Source organism: Pavona decussata, unplaced genomic scaffold, assembly GCF_977016875.1.
Source record: "Pavona decussata unplaced genomic scaffold, jaPavDecu1.1 SCAFFOLD_166, whole genome shotgun sequence".
Lineage (NCBI taxonomy): Eukaryota > Metazoa > Cnidaria > Anthozoa > Scleractinia > Agariciidae > Pavona > Pavona decussata.
This window is the reverse complement of record NW_028145577.1, coordinates 842,431-868,145: the sequence shown is the minus strand read 5'-3', so window position 1 is coordinate 868,145 and position 25,715 is coordinate 842,431. Positions and strand designations below refer to the sequence as shown.

General features: G+C 39.2%; 2 protein-coding genes and 1 long non-coding RNA gene across 7 annotated transcripts in view; 1 reads left to right on the top strand and 2 right to left on the bottom strand.

The window, feature by feature from the left end:
* LOC146464288 (uncharacterized) overlaps positions 1 to 25,715 on the top strand; it is a 221,212-nt gene that overhangs the window by 141,216 nt on the left and 54,281 nt on the right. The window lies entirely within an intron of this gene.
* On the bottom strand, positions 951 to 23,700 carry LOC146464292 (protein SSUH2 homolog). Of its 5 annotated transcripts, none has more exons than XR_014868539.1 (15): positions 23,578 to 23,660; positions 22,509 to 22,582; positions 20,792 to 20,914; positions 19,284 to 19,427; positions 18,107 to 18,182; positions 17,821 to 17,950; positions 17,333 to 17,393; positions 16,241 to 16,365; positions 15,621 to 15,683; positions 14,766 to 14,857; positions 8,626 to 8,718; positions 6,317 to 6,422; positions 5,735 to 5,839; positions 3,562 to 3,893; positions 951 to 2,728 (listed from the first exon to the last, which is right to left on the bottom strand). XR_014868539.1 is itself a non-coding variant. In XM_085129974.1 (14 exons), the coding sequence occupies exons 2-14, from the start codon at positions 22,570 to 22,572 to the stop codon at positions 3,747 to 3,749; spliced, it is 1,329 nt and encodes a 442-aa protein (XP_084986100.1). In that variant the 5' UTR covers positions 22,573 to 22,584; positions 23,599 to 23,700; the 3' UTR covers positions 3,386 to 3,746. The 5 variants fall into 5 exon arrangements, 3 of the variants coding, with proteins under 3 accessions (XP_084986100.1, XP_084986101.1, XP_084986102.1); XR_014868538.1 differs by lacking the exon at positions 951 to 2,728 and adding an exon at positions 3,099 to 3,396; XM_085129974.1 differs by lacking the exon at positions 951 to 2,728 and having other exon boundaries at positions 3,386 to 3,893; positions 22,509 to 22,584; positions 23,599 to 23,700.
* LOC146464293 (uncharacterized) lies at positions 7,121 to 8,088 on the bottom strand. The gene is made up of 2 exons (XM_085130021.1): positions 8,076 to 8,088; positions 7,121 to 7,864 (listed from the first exon to the last, which is right to left on the bottom strand). Exons 1-2 carry the CDS (start codon positions 8,086 to 8,088, stop codon positions 7,338 to 7,340), a joined length of 540 nt encoding a protein of 179 aa, XP_084986147.1. The 3' UTR covers positions 7,121 to 7,337.

The window sequence follows — 25,715 nt, the reverse complement described above, 5'->3', positions numbered from 1 at the left end:
GGAGCCTCGATCCTAAGAAGGAAACCGCAGACCAATTGGTAGCCTGCAAAGCCGGGAACGGAAGGAGGAGAGAGGGAGGCGGGAAAAAAAATGAGGGGGGATTGGCATCTCTTTAACATTGGCCGGGGATATGAGATGATAGATAGCACGCTCCTCGTTGAATATAATCAACTCATATTCAAGAGGCCAGAGTGGAATTATTGTTTTATTAAAAACAATCCAGAAATATTGCTGGATATGGCTGATTTTACTTTGCAAGAACAACCAGAAGACAATCAATGGCTCATATACCATGAGCGGGCGCTAAGCCAGTCAAATCCCTGGAATTGTATTATGTACAATGATCCAGTTTTTAATAAGGCGTTTTATTATTCAACACGTTGTAACACTGCCCAAATATTAAATCAGGGTATGTGCACAAGATTGAGAAGGATAATTGAGATTTCATTTGAATGGTCACACTTTAGGATGTCATCCACACTGTGGATGACAACTCTCCCGGATAATCCGGGAGTCTCCAGATTTATGTCTGTAATCTCCAGATTTTGAGCCATATGTTCTGGTCTCCAGATTTATGCCTGTAATCTCCTGGACAAGTGACGAAGTTTGCTATTTGTCGTAGAGCCGACTGGGTGACAAGAAAATTTGAACTGTTTAGCGTTGTTTCTGGTACTGTTAAATGTACGTCCCCCCCCCCCAACTAATTACTGAACCCGTGAAATTGGCGTTGATGCGACGCGACGTAAGGCGCTTTGCCGGGGAAGTAATGTTCTCCATATTTGAAGACATGTGAGGTTGACAGCCCTGCCACAGACTCAAAACTCAGTATCATCTTGTACAGCATAATGAACCAGACCAAAATTAAAGAGAGTACTGCTCACTACAGTAGCTTTCATTTCCAGACTCAAACGTTAGTACACTCACAGCATCACATTTACAACGAATACATAAAAATTACTGCTTAATACCTTTTATTTTAAATTGTCAGATTTGATCCACACTCGAAAGTAATGGCACTATGAAGAATAATAAAACAGTAAAACAACAAAGTACAACTATAAAACTGATATAAAGAGGATTAATTTGTTAGTGCTGAAATTTGAATTGCCTACTTAGATCTACTTTATATTAAGAATATCAGCAGTTTTGGCGTGCAAATTTTCCGGTAATTAAAAAGCGCTCTTTAACTAACATAAGATTTTAGCCTAAAATTGTTTATCGTGCAAACGGTATCTAAATTTATTTCAAGAAAACAATATTTTAGCCTAAAATTGTTTATCGTACAAATGGTATCTAAATTTATTTCTAGGAAAAGATGCACGGTGATCTAAATAACTCATACCACGATCCTTTTGAAAGAACTGCTTACTGTAAGTTTTGCAATAGGTCGGTAAGTCACGCCGTGTTGCGTGACGAGACAATGGCTGCGAGGGAGAATAGTCTCTAGGTGACTGTGCAGCGAAATCAAGTTTTGTTTTGGCTATCTTTTGCGAGTCCTATTACAATTTTTTCATACAGTTTTAGACCATCTACAAAAGATGGTGTTTTAGATCAGAATCGTGAACTGACACCCATCGCCCAAACAAAACATGATTTTTTTTATTACATAAAAACACGAAAATTAACCATTTTGCGTGATATCGGCTAGAAGGGTTCATTTTCACGTTTGAGACAATCTGCATTTAGAATTTTCCCACTGATTTAGGGTACGTTCGATTGACCCTATTCTGGAATAGGAATACATACAATGATGACAAGAAATCCCTCATAAGAGGTGTTGGAGTTACTGGAGTACAAAATCGCTCTCAACTTATCATGTGTCAGCGAAAGTTTGCAGAAATATCTTCCCAAATGTACTTAAAAAGAGAAATTTAACAGCTATTCCGCTTTTTCTTATTCCGGAACACAGTGAAACGAACGTGACCTTATTTTGCTCTGTTTGAATAATTGGGTTCTTTCTAAGAAAGAAACATGCTCTTACATGTAACACACACAATGCCAATTATTTTTAGTTTAAAACTACCGCAGTTAACACTGCTACTATATATAATTTTTAAGACCAAAGCTACTTTTTCTCCTATGCAAATGAGTCAATGGTTTATAAATGAAAGGTAATTCACGACATTTTAAAGTTGAATTATCAGTAGACATCACTGCCATCAATGGTGGTAATTGCGGCAATGTGAATGTGAAAGGTGCAAATGAATGTTGCATCTGTAATTGGAGACGGCAAATCGCAATTTGATCGCAATATATAGCTTTACATTTTGGCTAAAAAGGAAAACTACCATCTTACGTTAATAAAGTTTTTGCTATTGTCATTCTCTGCCAACTTGGTGGCGTGACAAAAAAGTGATGCATCACGTGTGTCACGTCACACATCATCGACTTTTCTTCACAAAATACTGCAGCCACAGCAATATCTAGCTTTAGATTTTGGCTAAAAGGAAAACTACCATCCTACGATAATAAAGTTTTTGCTACTGTCATTCTCTGCCAACTTGGTAGCGTGACAAAAAAGTGACGCGTCACGTGTGTCACGACACACATCATCGACTTTTCTTCACAAAATACTGCAGCCACAGCAATATCTAGCTTTAGATTTTGGCTAAAAGGAAAACTACCATCCTACGATAATAAAGTTTTTGCTACTGTCATTCTCTGCCAACTTGGTAGCGGACAAAAAAGTGACTTGTCACGTGTGTCACGACACACATCATCGACTTTTCTTCACAAAATACTGCAGCCACAGCAATATCTAGCTTAAGATTTTGGCTAAAAGGAAAACTACCATCCTACGATAATAAAGTTTTTGCTACTGTCATTCTCTGCCAACTTGGTAGCGTGACAAAAAAGTGACGCGTCACGTGTGTCACGTCACACATCATCGACTTTTCTTCACAAAATACTGCAGCCACAGCAATATCTAGCTTTAGATTTTGGCTAAAAGGAAAACTACCATCCTACGATAATAAAGTTATTGCTACTGTCATTCTCTGCCAACTTGGTAGCGTGACAAAAAGTGACGCGTCACGTGTGTCACGTCACACATCATCGACTTTTCTTCACAAAATACTGCAACCACAGCAATATCTAGCTTTAGATTTTGGCTAAAAGGAAAACTACCATCCTACGATAATAAAGTTTTTGCTACTGTGATTCTCTGCCAACTTGGTAGCGTGACAAAAAAGTGACGCGTCACGTGTGTCACGTCACACATCAATTGACTTTTCTTCATATAATACTAAAGCCACAGCAATATCTTGGTTTCTATTCTGGTTGAAAAGGAAAACTACCATCCTATATAAAGCTTTTGCTACGGTTAACTCTGCCAACTTGGTAGCGTAACAAAAAAGTGACGTGTCATGTGTATCACATCATACACCATTGACTTTTCTTCATAAAATACTGCAGCCACAACAATATCTAGTTTTCTATTTTGGTTAAAAAGGAAAACTACCATCCTACGTTGATAAAGTCTTTGCTACTGTCATACTCTACCAACTTGGTAGCGTGACAAAAAAGTGACGCGTCACGTGTATCACATCACACATCATCGACTTTTTTTCACAAAATACTGCAGCCACTGCAATCTCTAGCTTTCTATTTTGGCTAAAAAGGAAAACTACCATCCTACGTTAACATATATATAAAGCTTTTGCTATTGTCATACTCTGCCAACTTGGAAGCGTGACAAAAAAGTGACGCGTCACATGTGTCGCGCCACACATCATCCGGACTTTTCTTCACAAAATACTGCAGCCACAGCAGCATTTCTGGGGGTAGTCTGGTGCATAGACTTTGTGGTTATGACCGTACACCCAAAAGCGACTTGCAAACTCCTGCCAGTGGTAGTGGACCTCAGATACCGGTACTGCACGGAGTATGTGACGCTGAAGAACAAAATAGTAACATTCAGTCACTGTCACGACAACCAAAGATGTCACGCTATTGTCACTTTGGAACTTTTCACAAAGCAAGGACAAGAGCTTGAGAACCACAGGAACCCCAAGCTGTAAGAGCGTTTCTTGGCCTTTGTAATGCTCATGTATCCGCTCTAGTCACGTAATTTCAGCGTATAAAGCGAAATTATAACGTTTTCTATTGGAGCCAATGGTTTTCTATTTGAAAGAAAAATTACGAATTAATTTTGAATAAAAATTGCTCACCTGAACTCCTTTGGGTATCTATTTTTGACTTGTGTCGTTTTGAGTCGATTCAAAGCGATTCCCAAGGAGGTTTAGTTGCACTGTTTTTAGTCTATACATGTATACCATTAGCGGAACTAAAACTCTTTGGAATCGCTTTAAGGGCGGTCCTACGTTTGCTACTGAGCATACGTTCTGCGCATCTCGAGATACTCTGTTTTCCTATGGGTGTTGCTTACTAATACAGGGATATTTTTGTGCGGTTTAAAACTAAGCGGAGTAAGTAGAACTCAGCAACTGCTCTTGGTATCCAAAATTAAAATAGGGGGTAACCATGCATTTTTCAGATATAAATAAAGCTTCAATTTGGAAAAAAAACGTCATACATTGCTTTGTATTTTACAGCTTATTTTTGGAACAATTATTGCTTAATTATCTCTAAAAAATGCGTGGTTACCCCCAGTTTTCTTTTTGCCCTTGCTAAGATCTTTCCCGCGTAGTCATAAACCGCGCAAAAATACTTCGGTATTAGTAGGCACCGTCCTCAAATCGACCCATACATCATGAAAAGTTGTGATGTGCGGTGAAACTTGCAACGCAAGGTGAACACAAAAGCTGTATAGAATATGTCCCAAGGAAACATTGAAACTCATGGTTTCTCGTGCAAGCCGACTACAGTCTCCGGTATCTGATTGATTTCTTTGTGTAAAGTAAAGTTGAACTTAACGTCCCTTGAATACAATTTTATTATCTAGTAAACGTTGTTTCAGTTTTCTCAGCCTAAAAGGCCGCGATGATGCAGCGGCCACAGTGTTAACAAGCAGTTCAGTGACAAGATCTGAAGAAACTATGGACCATATCACAGAAGCGTTTCGCATTTATTTATTTGTTTGTTGTTGTTTTTGTTTTGTCTTGGGGGTGGTTTTCTTGACATAAAAATTCAAGAACTTTTTCTAGATTTTCAAAGACGACAGTCAAGAGGATTATGCATACACAATGTGCTTCGTTGGCATAAAATTTGTCGCCTTTTCCGAGAAACTTTTGCACCAAAATTTACTCCTTTTAATATGAAACAACAATTTTCAAGGGCTTTAAGTGCCAACTTCACTTGTCATGGACTTCCATGGCCAAATTTTAAGTATCTTTCAAGGTACAAACCCTATATATCCACTGTAATAGCCATCTTCTCGCTGTGTTCTTTAAAACTAATTAAAAACAAGAGATAGCAAAGCCCCTGGTCGTATAAAGCCAAAGCATGTTGCGTCAATCAAATAGGCCATTTTACAGTTGTTTGCTTAGTGTCCTGGCCTTGGATTGGAAGCGAAGCTGGGGGTGACCTTGTTTTGATACAGACCTCACTGCTTATCATGTGTAGATCACGCTGTTGTTATGCTAACTAGTTCGCATTTACATATGAAAAGCAGTGAGGTTTGTATCAAAGCAAGGTCACCCCAGCCTTGCTTCCAATCCAAGGCCAGGTCACTAAGCAAGCAACTGAAAAATGTTATCACCGTTACAATGTTAAGAAACAAAATGGAAACTGCATTTCGCGGCCACCACAGCAAACGCTTTTTTTCTTCATTTACCTGTAAAAGAATGCGTTTCGACGGCCACTTGTTACTGTGTTCTTCTACGAGTCTCTTAGAGCCATTGTTGACTTGCTGATCAAAGAAGCTTGTGATTGGCCACACCTGTTTAAGAAAAGAAAAAAAATAATAAATGCAGAGCAAAGAGGAAACTATGAAAACTACAAACAGATTCGAACAAAGGGTTAACAGAAGATGGCACTTGGCAATAGAAGGTACCGTCGAACCTCTTTATTACGGACACCAAGGGGACAGGAATAAGCGTCCGCATTATAGAGATGTCCGTTTTAGAGAGGTAGGCTTTATATGGATTTGGTCTCTCAGGCCGGGGACCAAGTGAACTGTCCGTAATAGGGGTGTCCGCAAGGAGAGGTTCCACTGTACAAGACAAATCTAAATTTCGACTCTGTGGAAGCAATCTTTACTATTGGCATTCCAATACAAGTTATGTTTATTATTTGCGAAAACTATCACAAAAATAAGAACCGCAGAAATGTCATGTTATACGGTGCTTTCTTGTAATGGAAACTGATGAGAAATGTGATTAATTTATGCTCTAACAACAAGAACTACAACACCCACCCTGGGCAGCTCTTGGCTAAATATATCAGTTCCTTCGGACTTAACGATGAGTTCTTGAGGCAACTGATCTGTTCTTCCAACAACATGGTTTGATACGTGGTTCTCCCTAAAAAACAAGAAACAAGATAATTTTGAGCTCACCATCATTGATAGAGGAACATGACCTTCCGACGAATCCATTCACGGTACAAGCTTACGACAGACCTACGACACGAATTGTTTGGTGTAAATCAAACCTACAACTCACTTACGACTGTCGTGTCCGTACGTCACAAAAAATGTCGTAGGATTTTAAAACATATTTTAAATCCTACGACAATCGTTGGTATAGACATGTTGAATGACGAGAGTTGTGTGCGGTTTTTTCGCATGACGCGAGCAGCGCGCGCTTTAGAAATCGCATGCCGTGTGACAGTCGTAACCAAAAGTTGTACCATCTAAGTGGGCCTTCACGGACACCTCTTTAATACGGACAACTTTGTATTACGGACAGTTTCCTTGGTCCCTGGCTGAGAGACCGAAATCCATCTAAAGCCTACTTCTCTAAAACGGACACCTCTATGTACTTGACAAAATGGAGCCGTCGAAGCTTCATGTTCTTCCATCGCTTATCAGTCTTAAAATGCTTACGAAAATCTTCTGTTACTCGAAACAAGATAATACAAGAGAAATAAGGGGACAGCGAGGGAGACCTCCAGTATAGCCCTCGGGATATAAAAAAATCCGCTTAAAATAAATAAATAAATAATAATAAATAATGACAATCTTTAATGAGGAAACTTTTTCACTAAAAAGTGGTTTACAGAAAGGACCTCGAAAATTAAAAATTAAAAATTTACAATGAATAAAAATGCTAAAAGATGCTACTAAAAACTAATGTATCTTATGTGTAATACAAAACTTAAATCAATGAATTAAAAATCTGACGCTTAAAAATATTTACATTATCAGAGGCCCATATAGTTTTGTCCAGAGAGTTAAAAATCACTTACAGTATAATAGCCAGTTCTTTGTTCCATGCTTAAATCAATGAATTAAAAATCAGACGCTTCAAAATATTTACATTATCAGAGGCTCGTATAGTTTTGTCCAGCGAGTTAAAATCACTTACAGCATGATAGCCAGTTCTTTGTTTACCCCAGTTTCTTTTGATGGATGGAATTTTGAGGTTTGCTTTATTTCTTGTGTTGTAACTATGCTGTTCTTGCTGAGTGACTAATGTTAATTCGTGATGCGTGAGACCATTTAGACATTTATATACATGTACGCATCGGCGCTGGAAGCGCCTTTTTTCTAGTGTTAACCACTTCAGTGTAGTTAACGCATCAGACGTAGAGGAATGCAGTGGTCGATCTAGTATTATTTTAGCCACCTTATTTTGAAGCACTTGCAAGCTAGACATTAAAGTTACATTATGTTTGTCTCCCCAAACTAAATCGGCATACTTGAATAAGGGCATAACAAGGCTTTTATAAAAAAGGGTGCGCGCCTTAAACGGTAACAAATGCTTAATGCGTCTAAGTAGGCCTAGCCTTTGATTAACTTTCCCTTGTGAAAACGAAAGTTTGGTTCCCGAGACGACCGCAATTGTATATAGACGCCTCTAAATGCCACTAAGGAAGTCATACTGAATATTTAACAGCTGCCATTACACAATGCGGCGTTGCCACATTCTATTAGGGAGCTTAAGCAACGACGATGGCGACGCAAAACAATAGGTTTAATGAGCAAAAACAATCGCTCTGCATGTGCGTTTTACAATTTTGGTACATTTCTTTGACCTCCTCCGCAAAACAGCAACGTGAAATGACCACATTTAAGGTTTTGTGGAGAACGTGAACGCACGACGGTGAAGTTTTCGTTTTCCGGCTTTTTTAACTTGTATACGCCACTCCTACCAATTTGGTTCCTGGATAGTTTGCCATTTTTGTAAAAGCTGAGTGAGTTAAAATAATCGCGAAGTAGCACAAATGAAGTAAAGATATATTTTCAGGTGATGTTTCGTTGCCGTTGCTTTCGTCGTTGCTTAAGCTCCCTAATGACTTCGTATGACGTCATACTGACATCTGCGGACGTTTCGGGAAACCGAATTCCGTTTAGACGGTGTCTAAAAATAAATTAAGTGAAATTCACATGTCCCAGCAAACGCCGCTCGTTTCCTACTCTGTCCTCTTATTTTCCCTTGAATAAAAGGTATTCGGAAAGTAATCAGAAAGTTGGACAATAGGATTTCCTTTGTCCGAGTTACCTGTTTCACAGAATGAAGAGTATCTGTATCTTGAAGGTTACCTTGGATCACAGCAACTTACCATTTGACAGTAAGTTCAATAAAGGTTTTCAACTGAGCATTTCCCAGGCAGGTCCAGCATTTAACACGTCCATGTCCGTTGCAAACATCGCACCTGACGAACACGAAACAATTTTTCATTTTAGAGACAAAAATTTATATACAGCTATAAATTTATAACTCGCACAATAGACCGAGAATGGACTTCCGTTTTCAACGCTTTATTCAAGACCCATAAGAGATCCAGCTATAAATTTATATATATATTTGAAATTATGGTCACGGAAATTGACGCGCTACTTAATTAACGACGCTTAAACTAACGTTATCAAAAATTAACGCGACATAAATGAAAACGAATTTTTAAAATTCGCGTTATTCTCGTAAAGCGTTAATTTCCTATACCAAGGAATGCAAGAATCTGCACTTTCATTGTTTATTTACACCCGGCAAGTCGATGACTCAAACCTTCCTCTGCAATTTCCAACAGTTCTTCTTACAATTTCACTCCTTGATCAAGTTTTTAAGAATAAGCGATAAGATCACATGAGATAAAGTTTCTTAGTAGTCTACAGTCTGCAGTCTACAGTCTGCAGTCTCCAGTCTGCAGTCTGCAGTCTACAGTCTGCAGTCTACAGTCTGCAGTCTACAGTCTGCAGTCTACAATCTGCAGTCAGCAGACTGCAGTCTACAGTCTACAGTCTGCAGTCTGCAGTCTGCAGTCTGCAGTCTACAGTCTGCAGTCTACGGTCTGCAGTCTGCAGTCTACAGTCTGCAGTCTGCAGTTTACAGTCTGCAGTCTACAGTTTACAGTCTGCAGTCTACAGTCTGCAGTCTGCAGTCTGCAGGCCCCAGTCTGCAGTCTGCAGTTTACAGTCCGCAGTTTACAGTCTGCAGTCTACAGTTTACAGTCTGCAGTCTCTAGTCTACAGTCTGCAGTCTACAGTCTGCAGTCCGCAGTCTACAGTCTATAGTCTGCAGTCTACATTCTGCAGTCTACAATTTACAGTCTGCAGTCTGTAGTCTGCAGTCTGCAGTCTACAGTCTGCAGTCTGCAGTCTACAGTCTGCAGTCTGCAGCCTACAGTCTGCAGTCTGCAGTCTACAGTTTACAGTCTGCAGTCTACAGTCTACAGTCTGCAGTCCGCAGTCTACAGTCTATAGTCTGCAGTCTACAGTCTGCAGTCTACAGTCTACAGTCTGCAGTCTACAGTTTACAGTCTGCAGTCTACAGTCTACAGTCTGCAGTCCGCAGTCTACAGTCTGAATGATGCAATATGGCCGCCGGCCACGGCGTCTTGACCTGCGTTATCTATTACCTTTCTCCATCTACTCATGACTTGTTGTAAGTTTTTGTCTTTACTGTATATTGTCTTACTGTCAAGTGATCCATTTAACATGCTGACGCGGAATGCTAAAACCTCTATGAATCCTACTGGAAAAGATGCTAACACTGGAAAAGACACAAACGCTTCGAGCACCGAGTTCGTTTCTCTAGCGACTCTGAGAGAGATGCTCCAGATGCAGGAACGGATGTTTAAGAACATGTTTGAGTCGGTTTTGTCTTCTGTAAATACTAGAATCGACAAGGTTGTCAAATCTGTCGCGGAACTAAAAGCGAGCCTAGAATATTCACAACAAGATATTGACGATTTGAAGGAAGCTGCAGACACCATAGACGACATGGAAGAAGAACTTGATGACATCCAAAGAGGTTTACATAAACACGAAGTAAAGTTGGTATACCTTGAGAACCAAAGCCGTAGAAACAATGTCCGCATCGATGGAATTCCCGAACAACACAACGAGACCTGGTTGAATACTGAAACAAAGGTGAAGGAAGTTCTACAGGAGAAACTAAACCTGAGCTTTGAGCCGATGATCGAGCGAGCGCATCGCACCGGAGCAAGACCAAGATCGGGTGCTGCTGATGGTATCAACAGACGACCAAGAACCATTGTGTGTCGTCTGCGCGACTGGAGACAGAAGGATGATATTCTTAGAGCCGCCCGAAGGATAAAACCATCTGGTATATTTGTGAATGAAGATCTCGCAAATGAGACCATTGAAAAGCGGAAAGGGCAGCTTGATGAGCTGAATGCGGCAAAGAGAGCCGGGAAGATGGCATACTTCGTGTTGGACAGACTTGTTATAAAGGAAAGACGTAATGCAGAGCCCAGCTAAGTTTATTTACTAAATAACGATAATGTCGCTTACTACTTTACCGTTTAGTCACTTAGATGACAGTGAATTTGCTGCGGTGATTTATGAATTCAGAAATGGACCTGTTCATTTCGATCCCGAGAGACTATCTAACCTATTTATCAATCCTTTGAGTTCCGATTTTGAGCGGTTCTTAATTCGGTCGGATGATCTAGACCCTGACATACATTTTAATATTGACGGCGGGTGTTCTTATTATGTAGAAGATAAATTTAACGATACTCTTCAAAAAGAAATCATGACTAGTTGTGAACAATCAAACCATCTTTCACTGTTCCATTTAAATATTCGAAGCCTTCAAAATAAGGTTGATGAACTATCGACCCTTCTAACCTCTCTAGATATAAAATTCTCCGTTGTTGGGATAACTGAAACTTGGTTAATGGATTCACCAGTTGGAGTCGAAATTGATGGTTATAACTTTGTTTACAAAAATCGCCCTGTTAGATCGGGTGGAGGTGTCGGTTTGTATATATCAGACAATTTTGATTTTAGAATTCGCACCGATATTTATGCTGATGAAGCTGAGGTGATGGAAGCATTGTTCATTGAGATCATTCGACCCCATGAGAAAAATATCATTGTTGGTATAATTTATCGCCCTCCAAATGAAAATGTAAATGATTTCGTGACCAGAATGAACGAAATATTAGGGAAAATATCTCGGGACAACAAGATATGCTATATAATGGGAGATTTTAATTTGAATCTGCTAAAAAATCAAAACCACAACGCCACCGGGGAATTCCTAGATGGCCTGTATTCTCACCTGTTTTTTTCCGTTAATCACGTTACCTTCCCGAATCACTTCTCACACTGCAACTCTGATTGACAACATTTTTTCTAACCATGTCGAGCACAGTTATTTGAAGTCTGGACTATTAATAACGGATATTTCGGACCATCTGCCTATCTTTTCCATTTCCTTCGATCATAAGCGTACCCGCGAACACCAAGAGAACATATTTGTTCGTGACAAAAGCGAGCCAAATATTTGCAACTTCTTAGAGGAATTAGATTCTATTGATTGGTTCAATATAGACGGGTATAATGATCCAAAAATCTGCTACAGCAAATTTCTTGAGCGATACACTAAAGCTTACGAAACACATTTTCCTTTGAAGAAACTGAAGCGTCGCCTTCACCTTAGGAAACCGTGGATATCCCAGAGCTTACTTAAATCTGTCAAGCAGAAAAACAAACTATACAAGCAGTATCTTTCAAACCCCTCTCTCTGGAACGAAGCGAAATATAAAAAATATAAGAACAAACTGAATCACTCCCTACGAATCGCGAAACGTTTATATTATGATAAGCTAAGCGAGTCAAAATCCAATATTAGAGCCACTTGGCGTCTGCTTAATGAGGTCCTAAACAGCAAGAAATTGAGACCTAAACCCAACTCTGTGTTTAAGGTTGATGACCAAGATATTTCTGACCCAATGGAGATTGCTAATCGATTTTGTAATTACTTCAGTAATATTGGACCAAACCTCGCTAAACGAATTCAATCTACGACCTCATATAAGAATTTTCTTCCTGGTCATTTCCCTCAGTCAGTGTTCCTAAATTTAGCAACTCAGGAGGAGATTATAGATATCGCATCGAAGTTTCCGGCGGGAAAATCGGCTGGGTATGACAACATTCCTATGTCTATCATAAAGCGATCTATATGTAGTGTTTCCTCTCCATTAACACACATTGTAAATCTCTCCATTACTCATGGTATCGTCCCGGATGAATTGAAAATTGCCCGTGTCGTACCTATTTTTAAATCAGGTGACAAAGCTCTCTTCAGCAACTACAGACCTATTTCTGTTCTACCGTGCTTTTCAAAGTTTTTGGAACGAATAATTTACAACCGTATTATAAATTATCTCAATGACTTCGATGTCTTATGTGATAATCAATATGGCTTTCGAAAAAATCGCTCTCCTAGCCTTGCGCTTGTCGATTTGTGTGACAAAATTTCTTCTGCATTTGATAGAAAAGAACACGCCATTGGAGTATTCCTAGATCTTTCGAAAGCGTTCGACACGGTAAATCACGACATTCTTTTTGACAAACTCAATCATTATGGGATCCGTGGTCTGGCACTAGAATGGGTCAAAAGTTATTTTTCTGTGAGGACACAATTTGTCGAATTTAATAACGTTAGATCTGCCCCACAGGGGATTTCCTGTGGGGTGCCTCAAGGTTCTATTCTTGGTCCCTTATTTTTTATCCTGTATGTTAATGATTTGAACAATGCTTCCCTGCTTGATGCAATCTTGTTTGCTGATGATACAAACCTATTTATCTCCCATAATGATCCTGTTTACCTAACTAACACATTAAATAGAGAATTAAACAAATTGTCAACCTGGTTTGCAGCAAACCGGCTCTCCTTGAATTTAGCCAAGACTAATTTTATGGTATTCAAGCCCTGGCAAAAGAAGCAATCCTTTGAATTTCAAGTTTTCATAAATGAGCAGCCTATCCTTCGTGTTTCTGAGACCATGTTCTTGGGTGTTTTACTAGATGACAATTTGACCTGGAAATCTCATATATCCTTAACAGCAAATAAATTATCCAAATCTATAGGTATTATTCATAAATCTAGGTTTTTTCTCTCTACTCACTCCCTTCGTACTTTATACAATTCTATGATCCTTCCATATTTATATTATTGCAATTTAGCTTGGGCTGGTACCTATAAGTCAAACCTTCAAAGAATTGTAACCTTACAGAAACGTGCGTTAAGAATAGTAAGCAATTCCACATACATTGCCCATACTGGCCCTATCTTTAAGGAATTTAAACTCTTAAAATTTCATGATATCCATTCGTTTCAATTAGGCTTTTTTATGTTTTCATTCAAGAACTCTACACTCCCTTCCAAATTCAATAACTTTTTTTTACTGAATAGTCAAATCCATAATTATAATACTAGGAATGCTCAGTCCTTCCGCTTGCCACTGTGCAGAACGAACACCAGGAAGTTTTCAATTTACTTTCAAGGTCCAAACTTTTATAATTCGCTAACTTCTGACATAACTACTTCTCCCTCCTCCGCTTCTTTTAAAAGAAAGCTTAAAGAATTTCTTCTTTCTAGGTATTAACTTCTGTAAGGCTGTAATTCTTAACTAACTAACTTACTCAATATGTGTATGTGTACGTGTGCGCGGTCAAAGTTAATTTACCATAAGTCCATATTGTAATTCTAATATAAGATTAGTTAAGTGAGGAAGCCTGACTTGTTATAAGCCTCGTGGTTTCTTTCAGGTTTCCTCGCCATTTATTTTCTTTCTTCAATTTTTTTTCTTCATTTTTTCTTCCCATCTGTAAATGTTGTGTATATGGCGAAATAAATATTGTATTGTATAAATATTGTATTGTATTGTACAGTCTGTAGTCTGCAGTCTGCAGTCTACAGTCTGCAGTCTGCAGTCTGCAGTCTACAGTCTGCAGTCTGCAGCCTACAGTCTACAGTCTACAGTCTGCAGTCTACAGTTTACAGTCTGCAGTCTGCAGTCTACAGTCTACAGTCTACAGTCTGCAGTCCGCAGTCTACAGTCTATAGTCTGCAGTCTGCAGTCTACAGTCTGCAGGCTGCAGTCTGCAGTTTACAGTCCGCAGTTTCCAGTCTGCAGTCTACAGTTTACAGTCTGCAGTCTACAGTCTATAGTCTGCAGTCTGCAGTCTGCAGTCTACAGTCTGCAGTCTACAGTTTACAGTCTGCAGTCTGCAGTCTACAGTCTGCGGTCTGCAGTCAGCAGTCTGCAGTCTACAGTCTGCAGTCTACAGTCTGCAGTCTACAGTCTGCAGTCTGCAGTCTACAGTCTGTAGTCTACAGTCAGCAGTCTGCAGTCTACAGTCTGCAGTCTACAGACATATCTCCAGTTTACAGTCTGCAGTCTGTAGTCTACAGTCTGCAGTCTGCAGCCCGCAGTCTACTTACATTTTCCATCCTCTCCCAAAACACATCCTACACTGTTCTCTTTGTTCCAAGCCTTCCACAAGACCAGAGCCCTGACAAGTGGAACATCGCAGCTGAAAGAAGAAGGAAGGAAGCAAACAGTTAAGCATGGGGATGACAGGGAAAGATTACTTTCTTGTGATTACAAACTGGTCAGTTTTCAATCCTGTAAGCAGCGTCTTTAGTAACAGGAAACACTGAGTAGTCAGGTTAGAGATGACGGTCCAAATTTGGATTGTGGAGGGGGGGGGGGGGGGGGGGAGAGTAAAAGTATCCAGACCTGGATTGAGTAGAGAATGGGGAAGAGAGAGGGTCCAAATCTGGGTATGGAAATGGGGAAAGGGGGGGGGGAGGGGGGATTGTCCAAAATTTGGTTGGAAAAGGAGATGGGGAGGGGAAGGGGGGGGGGGGGGGTTGTACAAACCTGAGTTGGAGAAAGGGGGAGAGGGAGAGGGGAAGAATGCCCAAATGTGGTTTGAGGAAGTAGGATAGAGGGAAGGAAAGGGTGTCCAAGTCTGGGTCAGAGATGGGGGTACAGGGGGAGGGGGAATGAGTTTCCAAGTCTGGGTATGAAAAGGCGTACAGGAAGAGGAGGAGGGGGGTGAGTGTCTATCTCTGGGTCAGGGAAGCGCTACAGATCGAGGGGAGATGAGTGTCCAAGTCAGGGTACGAAAAGGGGTACAGGAGGGGGAAGGGGGGGTGGAGGAAGGGGAAGGGATCTGAAGAGATACTGAGTGAAACTTTTCAGTGGAGCACTTTTTTAAACCTCCACTATGAAACAATTTACAGCTGTTATTTGGTAAATATAAAATATTTGTGCTAAAAGAGGTCACATACTCTTCCTCTTCCACAGCACTTGTAGCAGCGTTTGTATCCTACTGCCATACAGTCGTGACATGGCTGAAAAATTAATTAATGTAAGATCAGTGAAAAAAAAAATAATAACATGGAGGACGGTTAGCATCACAGAAAAATGTTTAACTATGAAGCGACGACACAAGAGGGTGTCACAGAAATATAAGGTAAATTTTAATAGTTCTAGAAAATATCCAAACCATATCCATCCAGAAAGTGCATGTTCGTTACATCTGACGTCATTTTTAGTGTCTGTACTCTTACAGACAATAGCTACAAGCCAATCAGCATGCAGGAATTTTGACAGTTAATGTAAAAAGTCTTTAAAGTTTTAGCTTTTTGCTCTCTCGCACTCTCTTCTCTCCTTTCTTCTAATAAAAGTTCTTCTCTCTTTGCATCATTCGTAACCTTCTCAGGGCCATAAAACCCATGAATATAAGTCGTGTCCAGCATTTCAAAATTTTGGACCCATAGACACGAATGTTTGATATTGCTTGTTAATTACCTGTAACAACAAGTACAAATAAAAGGGTGACGACAGGCTAATTACTGAGATATTATTTATTATATTTAGCCTCTATTTTTGACTAAAGCAGCCTGACCTTGATATTTGCAGTGTGAGGTACTTCAAGTTTGGTCTGAGAATCAGAAAACATCTGGGCAGGCTGTGCGGGTATGTTCCACGGGGAAGGTGCAGGGCCATTGACAGGACTATCAATTGGTTGGCCTTGAAATGAGTTACATGGCATATTAAATAATTGCAAAACTTACAAATACAAAGAAACTTTTATTAGAAATTGATTTACACTAAGTACAGTTAACAATATTATTAATTATTCCACAAGCGCGCGTTGGAGATTATAAGATGATAGATAGCCTGGCAGAAAGAGGTGCAGAGCACCAAGTTGGCTAAAATCATCTCATATCCAACAAGCGCAAGTGGAATAATTGTTTCATTAACACAACCAAGAAAAATTGCTAGATCTTGTTGATTTTGCTTTGCAACAACAACCAGAAGACAATTTAATGGTCGCTACTTCTCGGGCATGATATAATGGCTCATACACCATGGCCACCATAAGCCAATCAAATTCCTGGAATTGCATTAAACAATATGATCTAGTTTTTAATAAATCTCAATTAATTATGTACAATAAAAGCTCTGTTTCAACATCATGGCCCAAAAATTGGAAAATAAAAAACAAATGCAAATTATCATCAATTAAAGCAAGATTCTTCTATATCTTGATAATGAGGAAATAAAAAAATTTGTTCTAGGGATATTACTGGTGGTAAATCATTGTCAATACTATCTAAGGGGAATTAGTTTCTGTTCTAGAAAGGACTGGTGAAGCTAATACATGTACAAAATCAGTATTTAAGTTGCCCCAAACTGAACAACAACAACTTCAATGTATAACAATGACTGCCATTTTTTGCACCAAGGGCTCGGTTGTTCAAAACCCGATCAACGTTAATTCCCGAATAAAAGTTAACCAAGGTTTCTGCTTGCTCATTAAAATTGTTTTTAACTAGTGGCAAAGAAAAGTCAACATCAAAACTGAGGGACAAAAATCTTTTTAAAAAATCTTTATTGTTGTGTAATTAAACTTGAACCAAAGTTCTTGTTAATCCAGGATTAGCTTAGCTGAGCTTTGAACAAGTGGCATGGGCCCTGTTCTATAAACATGTACCTTGGTAAGGCTCGTATTTCCACTCAGTTTTTCGTGACTCGCAAAAACTTGTCAGAGCATACTATCAATAACAGAAATTCAGACAAAAGTAAATAATAAGCACGAAACAAAAAGGTGAGTAAAGATACTGTCAAACCCTTTCAGCCCAAATGGTCAGTGATCAGCATCAAATTTCTCTTTGTAATTTGTCAATGCTCATTGTACCCCTGCGGTCATGAGAATTAAGGATGTGATCAAACAAGGTGAATTTTCTTGACATTTTAATAACTTCTCCAAAGTACTTTTATAAGAAAAGTGTTGGGACAAGATACTTTAGGGGAATTTGTTCTTTGATGTTAGGGGTTAAAGAGTTGATGCACTGATAGCTTGGAAATAAAAAATGATATTTATTAGTTATAGGACTTAAGAGCAGGACTTGACTGTTGAGAATAAATAAAATTATATTGAAAGGTGCCAACAAAAAAAGTTCATTTAATGACTTAACTTACATGGTAAGCACTTGAAGGAACTATGTCCTTGATTGCCATTTCCTGTGCTGGGGCTTTGCCATAGCAACAGTGCTCACTAACAAACTGCAACATGGCATCGCGAGCTTGGTCATCACTTATAGCTGTGGATCTATAACATAATAAACAATACTACAACAACCCTTGCTAACAATATTAATGCTCTTTCCTCCTTTGAGTTGTAAATGCACAAAAATATCTTTGTTTTAACATAGGTGCCATTGTATGTGCAGTAGCAAAGGAAGCACTGTCTTTAACATGAACTCACTGTTGGAAGTGCTGTTCCGGCATTTCTGATGTAGGTGGAGGCACATATGGGGGAGGAGGCGGGACATAGGAACTACCTGTAAAGAAAATAAAAGCATTAACTTATTTTGAATGGTCACAGTGATTGAAATACCTCATGACCATGCAATGTATGGTATTATGGATGGCTCAGTGTCATTTCTGACTGCCCCATTGACTGAAAGTCAATGTTAGTTGGCAGACAAGATAATGAGAGGGGCGGCTGCAACCTGCTGCTACATTGTACCTAAGCTAAAGGCTAACCAGAGAGCTCTTTAGGCTAACAGGAGTGCTATGTAGGCTAACCAGAGCGCTTAAGTTAAGTTAACCAGGGCCCAGTTTCTCGAAGCATGGTTAGCGCTAACCCGGGTTAAATGCCATCTGATGACAACCTATAGGTTTTAATACCTCTTAACCAATGGTTAGCGCTGACCATGCTTTGAGCAACTCAGCCCAGAGTGTTACTTAGGCTAACCGGAGTGTTAGTTTGTTAGTTACCAGTCTGTCACGGAAAGTATCTGCAATTTTGATGTGGGTGCAAGAAAAAAATGCAGGGGAAGGGGAGGGCCCTGCAATGGACTTGCATCCCTTCCAGTGGGGAAGTACAAAACTGAAAGTTTACCATGAGGTATGCTAGCCCATTAGTTAAGTCCCTTAAAGTTGTAACAAACGATTATCCTTTAAGTTAAAACTGAGACTTCACTGTAGTCATGCTGGCCGAAAATGTCAGATGTCCTGATATTGACTTTTTAATACAAAATCTTGTGTGGTCACACCTTTTTTAAAATGATTGATTAAGAAGAGTTCTATCCAAGACAAACATATTAAATGACTCTTTATTTGCCTCAAAATTGAAATTGCTCCAACTAAGTCATAATAAATATTATATTGTTTCAGCACAAAGACTGCACTGGCTTTCTTCTTTTGTATGCAAGACCGAACCCAGTCAAGCAATTAGCATTGGTGCTTGAGAACAAAAGATATCAGACAAGAGTTCATGAACTTGGTATCTCATTAGTGTACTACTACATGCAGCTGTCTCTACCTCTTTTTAACTAATTCAATACACTGACTACAGATCTATACTTTCATCAATGACACTTTTGAACAATTCATCCAGAAATTTAAGCACAAAGTTTTCCAACTAATTTGTTACATACCAAAATGAGTATTTTCATATCCAGAATATTGTGCAAACATGTTAGGAGGTGGAGCGGAGGGTACTGGAGCCTTGGCAAACTGGTTATCAAACACATCCTGAGTCGGCACATCAGATCCGGTGTAAGTGGGCTGGTCAACTCTATCTGCATTCATTGTAACAATTAAATGCAAACTTTAATTTTAAATAATTTTATAATTTTTATTTTTTCCATTTAATAATAATATTAATTAATTAATTAATTAATTAATAATTCCACAATTTAATTAATCAGGAAATCATTCAATAAACAGATAATTTTTAAATTAGTGCTTTCAAAATGTGCAAAGGTACCATGTAAGTTAAGGGCTTTCAATATGGAAACAGGGATGAACAAAATAGGGAATTTAGACAAAAAATTATTAATGTCACTATTCCACATATACTTTAAATTATTATTGTTTAACAAAGCATGCAGCTAGATAACAGTATTGAGACAAAGTAAACAGACAACAAGGTGGCGTAATTGGGGGACACATCCCCGTGGCAGGTTAATACGACTTCGGGTTCTGTGCCCAAAACAAACATAAGCCTCACTTACCTCCCCACTAACGTGGGGTAGGACAAGAGTATTGGCAGAGCCTTTCTTATCTCCCCAGCACCATACGGGCTGAATCGGACAAGATAAGGGCAAAGGTATGAGATGGCACGATAAGAATAATGCCAAGAGCTTGAGGGAAGTCGCAACGCAGACTTAACCGAACCACAAGGAGTGACCCCAAGTTTAATGAATATATAACAATCCTCCTCCAAAGGGAGGGAGGGTGGGTAAACAAAATTTTTAAACGTGTTTGCGTTCGTGCAATACTGCCAGGATAATGCCCTGGGATAGTGTTCTCATGCTTTTATAGCGAGACAGTGACACAAAGTTCGACCAATAGGTAGAAATGTACTGTAAACTAAAAGACACAACGTGGCAAACTACTCGCCATCAATAGGGCTTTACAAAACATGAACCAATCCCAGCAAAGGTAAGATTCATTTCTAGACAATTGTGCAACATATTGGACAGGTACATTATTTCCTAGCCATGAAAGGCTTTTATCTTAACCCTACTGAATAGAGAGTATTCATTTATGAATGAGGCTTTCGTGTATACACTGTTGTCTGGGGTCGACACAACATTGCGTGACCTACCACCCCTAAGGCGTCACGTTCCATTAAGCGCATTTTACCGTTCGGTAAAAGCCTTATTAAATAAAAAAACTAAAATTAACTGCCCACTTAAGAAAATTTGCCAGCGAAAATAGTACCAACTTCCCCCTCCCTCACCCCTTCTAACTAAAGGCAAAATTTAAAACCAAAAAAGATATAAAAAAAATAGTCAAAGGCAGTTCAACCTCAAATGAAAAAGCACTGGCCTTTAGCTTCCACATTGTAAACCTTATCCTCCCCACCCCTCCCCCAACACACACACACCTGGTTTATGTCAGTTACTGGGGTAATTATATATTATTTATTCATTATTACCACTAAAGGCCAAATTGAAAGATCCATATCCTTGTTGCTGAGGGGGTGGGGGTCCATGACTCGGATGGTGAGGGGGTGGGGGTCCATACCCCTGATGGGGTGCAAATCCAACTTGGGGCTGACCTGCAAGAAAAAGAAATTATTATAAATATAATAAACTGAATTTTGACAGGAGAAACATACAGTGAAACCTCTATTAAGCGGACACCTTCGGGACCTTCCCAAGAGTCTGCTTAATAGATGGTGTCCGCTTAATGGAGGTTTGTAAAAAATTGCGCAATGTTTGTTAACGATTAACATTCAACGGCTACTCTGTACTGTGATAAAGTTCCATTTCGTTAAGGAAGCTATCCAGAGTTCAAGTTTAATATCTTTCATTACCAATTTTAATTAGTGTTTTTTAAAATCTAAAAACATAACAGCAAAACAGTAACGATAATACGCGCGGTACATGGGCTCTTTCAGTGTTTGTACAAATTAGTTATTTCTTAAAGTAATGTTGGTGGCTATGTTGGTGTCCACCAACATGGCATCCCATACCAAACTCTGTAATTTTCCGTGGTACATTTTCTCGAATAACTCGATTATGAGATATCGCACAGCCCTGTGGCTTTCACACGTTGTTTATGTATCACTCTTCTACAACATATCTGTTTCTTGACTTTATCTATTGAATATTTGAGGACTTCATTTTGTTACTTGCGTGACGATGTGTGAGGTGAAAACCACCAATTGATTTAATTTGTCTTTATTAACCGACTACTGTACTTTCAAGGACGTAATCCAATACTATACAATTGTCAATTCAGTCCGGCGTTCGCTTAATAGAGGTTTTTAACAATAGAAATTAGCCAAATACAATTTATTTTAGTGTCCGCGTCCGCTTAATAGAGGTGTCCGCTGAATAGGGGTTCGTTATACAGAGAAATATAAGACGTTAATTTCGAGACCCGGCTTAGTGTCCGCTTAACCCTCTTCAATAGTACACTACATGTAGTACAAGGTTGTTATAAATATCTGTCTTTTTCTAGCATTTAATGCTGAAGTTCTCTTTTAATTCTTTTTTAAAGAGGGAATTATTGACACATTTAAAACATTGAAGTAAAATAAAGGAATTTGTGGGAAATCAGTTGCACGAAAAGAAAAGAGACAATTCATTTTGCTTTGCAGTGGAATTTTAACAGACTTCCCAAGTATTGTACTTAGTAACGCATCACTAACTATTCTATAGCGCGCTGAGAAGGAGCATTCTGATTGGCTCCCTGAGTGGTCCAGATTTTCCTATACAGACCCCTATGATGGACTCCTTGAAATACTTTTCTCCTTGTAATTTACAAGGAGAAAAGTATTTCAATTTTCCCAAAAAAAGTGAAAACAGTTTTAAAATGAATTAGGAACTGTTTAAATTGTCACGCTGGAGTTTTTACTTTCTTGCACTTTTTCTTGCACTGCTTGAAAATAAACAAGTTTCATGCAGAAAAGAAAGCAACAAGCGGCAAAGTCTATATCGTAAAACCCTTATTGAACTAGCTTGTGCGGTCCATATAAGGAAAATATTGGTCTCATCCTTTTTGCGTGTTTATGGAGCGAGCCAAAGGCAAGGTCCATAAATTTGCAAAAAAAAAAAAAATGAAATTGACCAATATTTTCCCAATACAGACCAAACATTAGCTAGTTCAATAACATATACTGAATAGCATTTTATTATGATATTGACCTGGCTGATATCCTTGTCCTGGTCCATATGCATATCCCCCAGGTGGATACGGTGCTTGACTCATGATGAAAAGTCTCTTAAAGTTCAAAACAAGTTGGAATTAATTAAAGAAGATTGCACAGTTAAGATGCCATGTCATTGGAAAAAATCCGAATTGATTTCATAAAGCTGTGTACACTTGTAAAATACATTTTAACTTGAAAACAGAGTTTTAAGTTACACAAAACGATTAATAGAACATGTAGGGAACACTTAATTAATCTTGAAATATTTGGCACTGTTCTTGGGGATTTTCTTCCTAAGACCCTATCATACCCCCTTGTATTTATACTTAACCTTACAGTATTATTTTGACCTACCCCCCCCCCCCAACCCCTTCCCCCACCTTAAGCTGGAATTTCTCATTACTAACAATACCATAAAAACACAGTTATGTACATGAAACATATTTTAGGTTTCTCCAACCCTGTTGCTGTATTGTTATATTGCTGATGTGATCTTGGCTTTGGTAGTAAGTTCTTTATCAGACTGGTTATTTTACTGAATATATTAGCAACTTTTTCCGGGTCCACACGTGCTGTTAGATTTGTCTAAATCTTGTGCAGGCAGGTGTAACAGTCTTAAACTGCTCTTCAGCGGAAAAAACTGACATTCATTGCCAAAAACACATACTCACACTTCACCGAAAAACCTGAGTATTCAAAGCTTAACTTGGATTACAAAACTATCTTGAAAAGGATGCCGTGCATGGCTATCTATCCATAAATTAGCTTCATTAAATTTTAAAAGCGAATAAGCTGAGTGATCGTGACTATTTTTCTTTACCAAATTTGCCGAATTTCTTCCGATGTAGGTGGATAATAGATTATCAAAAAGTTCATAGTTCAAAGGTCTAGTTAAAACTTATGCTACCCGAAACGGGCGTGGATGAAGTGGTAAATATTAGCGCGCGCTTTTAGTAATTTATCGTTCGAGGGTGCTCCAGTCTGCCATTCAGTTCGAGTTGAACAAAGAGAAGTCGTTCTATTTTTCTTAACACAAAGCAAATTATGAATGCTTCACACCTTACCTTACAAAGTGAACCAAATACCTGCAAATCAAGCGCAGTGCTGTGGAAGAATTGCGCTTTGCTGGTTTGATGAGTTGCAGAAGACACGCACAACCTTGAGGTCTCGTTTTCATCCGCAAGCGAATCGATACTGTACACAGGAAATCAATACTTGACGGTGGAAAAGTTCTTATACCATGGGAGGGGTGGGGGGACTATTGCGACCTTCAAAACCACAAAGCGTGCGCGATATTTTCAATAATTGCTGGCAATAATTCGTCAGATTCTTTATATTTACTTTGAGAAAAGCCGAAGCTGAAATACTGGGCAAATATAGAACGTTAAAGAGAAGAGAAAAACCCAACATTTTAATAGATCTCTACCTACCCCTGGAAGGGAACATTTCGGGATTATGCTCTCACCGGAAGGGGTGGATAGTTTTTCCGGGAAATGCTCGTGTTTTTCCACGAGTCACGCTTAATTCCAGGCGTTGCCATCCTCCCCTGGGTATTTGTTCGAGATTAGAACGGTTCTTGGGATTTACATCGAAATTGAATGTGGTTAGTGAAAAAAAAAAAAACAGTTTTTATCAGGAGCCTGCTTTATATAGGGTGCTTGGCGGTGCGTTCTTCACAATCAGAAAGACTCTGTGTTTGTTCAGGCCTAGGAGCATGGAAATAAAATCACAGTTTTGTGGAGAAAAAAAAAAAACAAAAAAAAGAAAAAGAAAAAAGAAAAGAAAGGTCGACATTACGTTCGATATTGCGCGCCTTCGGCATACGCATGATTTGGGGACGAGATCCGCTCGGGGAAGGGCTGACCCCAAGGCCGTTAGTGTATGAGAAGAGAGAGGATCATGGGCTCCCGCTTATATCATCGCATATTCTTTCCTCCGCAACTTTAGTCTCCCTCAGAAGAAAAAAAAAAGAGCAAAAACTTGCAAACGGAAAGAAAAAATGAAAAGGGGAAAAAAGTGGCGCAGGGGCCGACGGGAAGAGGAAAAAGCCCCAATTTCTTTCTTTCTCTCCCCCCCCCCCCCCCCCTTCCCCTCTACCTCCTTCCCGGCGTTCCCCAGCGCTCATGACTAGTTCACTCTCTCCGGTCTCCGCTCAATTGCACTTATTTTTACCTCTCTTGTTGTTCAGCTCGTGTGCGAAAGAGGCTTCTGTGACGAGAGAAAAACACCCGCGCAAAACCCAATCACAAACAAGGAAACCTGATAGGATTCATATGGCTTGATGAAAACTAAAATGAAATTGACCGGATGACACAAAGAACGAAAAACACTAAAACTTTATTTTGTTATAATTTAAAGCTAAGATTTTCCTATGTTTTGATTTCTTTTCGCGATGTTTTGGATTGAATTGGCCGATTGAAGGCCGCGTGTTTGGGCAATTATTTTACGGAATGTGAAGTGACGACTCTGTCGTGCGTTTCTAAGAGGTTCATTCGTTGATTCACTCATCCGTCCGTCCGTCATTCCATTCATTATTCTTTGCTGATCAAAGTGTTTTTACAACGATATAATAAATTATTACTCGGGCGGAGCGCCAAGTTATAAAATAGGATTTCTTCGTCCGTGCCAAATCGCGGTGAACTACTGCGCGTGCGCTACATGTTGGCCGAGTCTGCGAGTCTGCACCTATTCATCATAAGCCGCCATTACGGGACAAAAAACAAGGACGTAAAATTAACACAACGAATATCGTATTCTTAAAAGAAAACAGCTAGTATGTGTGTTGTCTGCTAACTCCTTCCATTGAACGAAACTAAGGGGCAACTTTCCTTTTAGGACGGATATTTTCCAAAACTTCGACTTCAATTAACCTCATACGCCCTTTTGGCTCTTCGTGATACGTAATCAATAAGATCAGGCCGTAAACACTGAATTTACATACAGAGGAGCAAAACATTTCATTTCCCTGTCCGCAATATAAAAAAGAAAACGTTCATCAATTAACTTTAAAGATTCAAGACCATTCCGTGGGTGAAAGGCTTAGGGTAAAGTAGGAAACTAAAACTAAAGCTTCGAAAATAAATTTCATTCGGGGTCCAGTGTGAGCGATAAGATCTATTCACCAGAACAAATGTAAACACTGAACTCAACAACTCGGTCTACAAGGGCAAATCATCAATACAAGCTCTATGTCAAACCAGCA

Bases quoted from the DNA above. Each gene is read 5' to 3' on its own strand.
- LOC146464292 (XM_085129974.1), bottom strand. From the start codon at position 22,572: ATGAGTCAAGCACCGTATCCACCTGGGGGATATGCATATGGACCAGGA. The intron at 18,183-19,283 runs GTATGTAACAAA...TTTTCTTTACAG, and splicing joins ATATGAAAATACTCATTTTG to GTAGTTCCTATGTCCCGCCT. The intron at 8,719-14,765 runs GTAAGTAGACTG...CGTGTTCGTCAG, and splicing joins TTTGGGAGAGGATGGAAAAT to GTGCGATGTTTGCAACGGAC.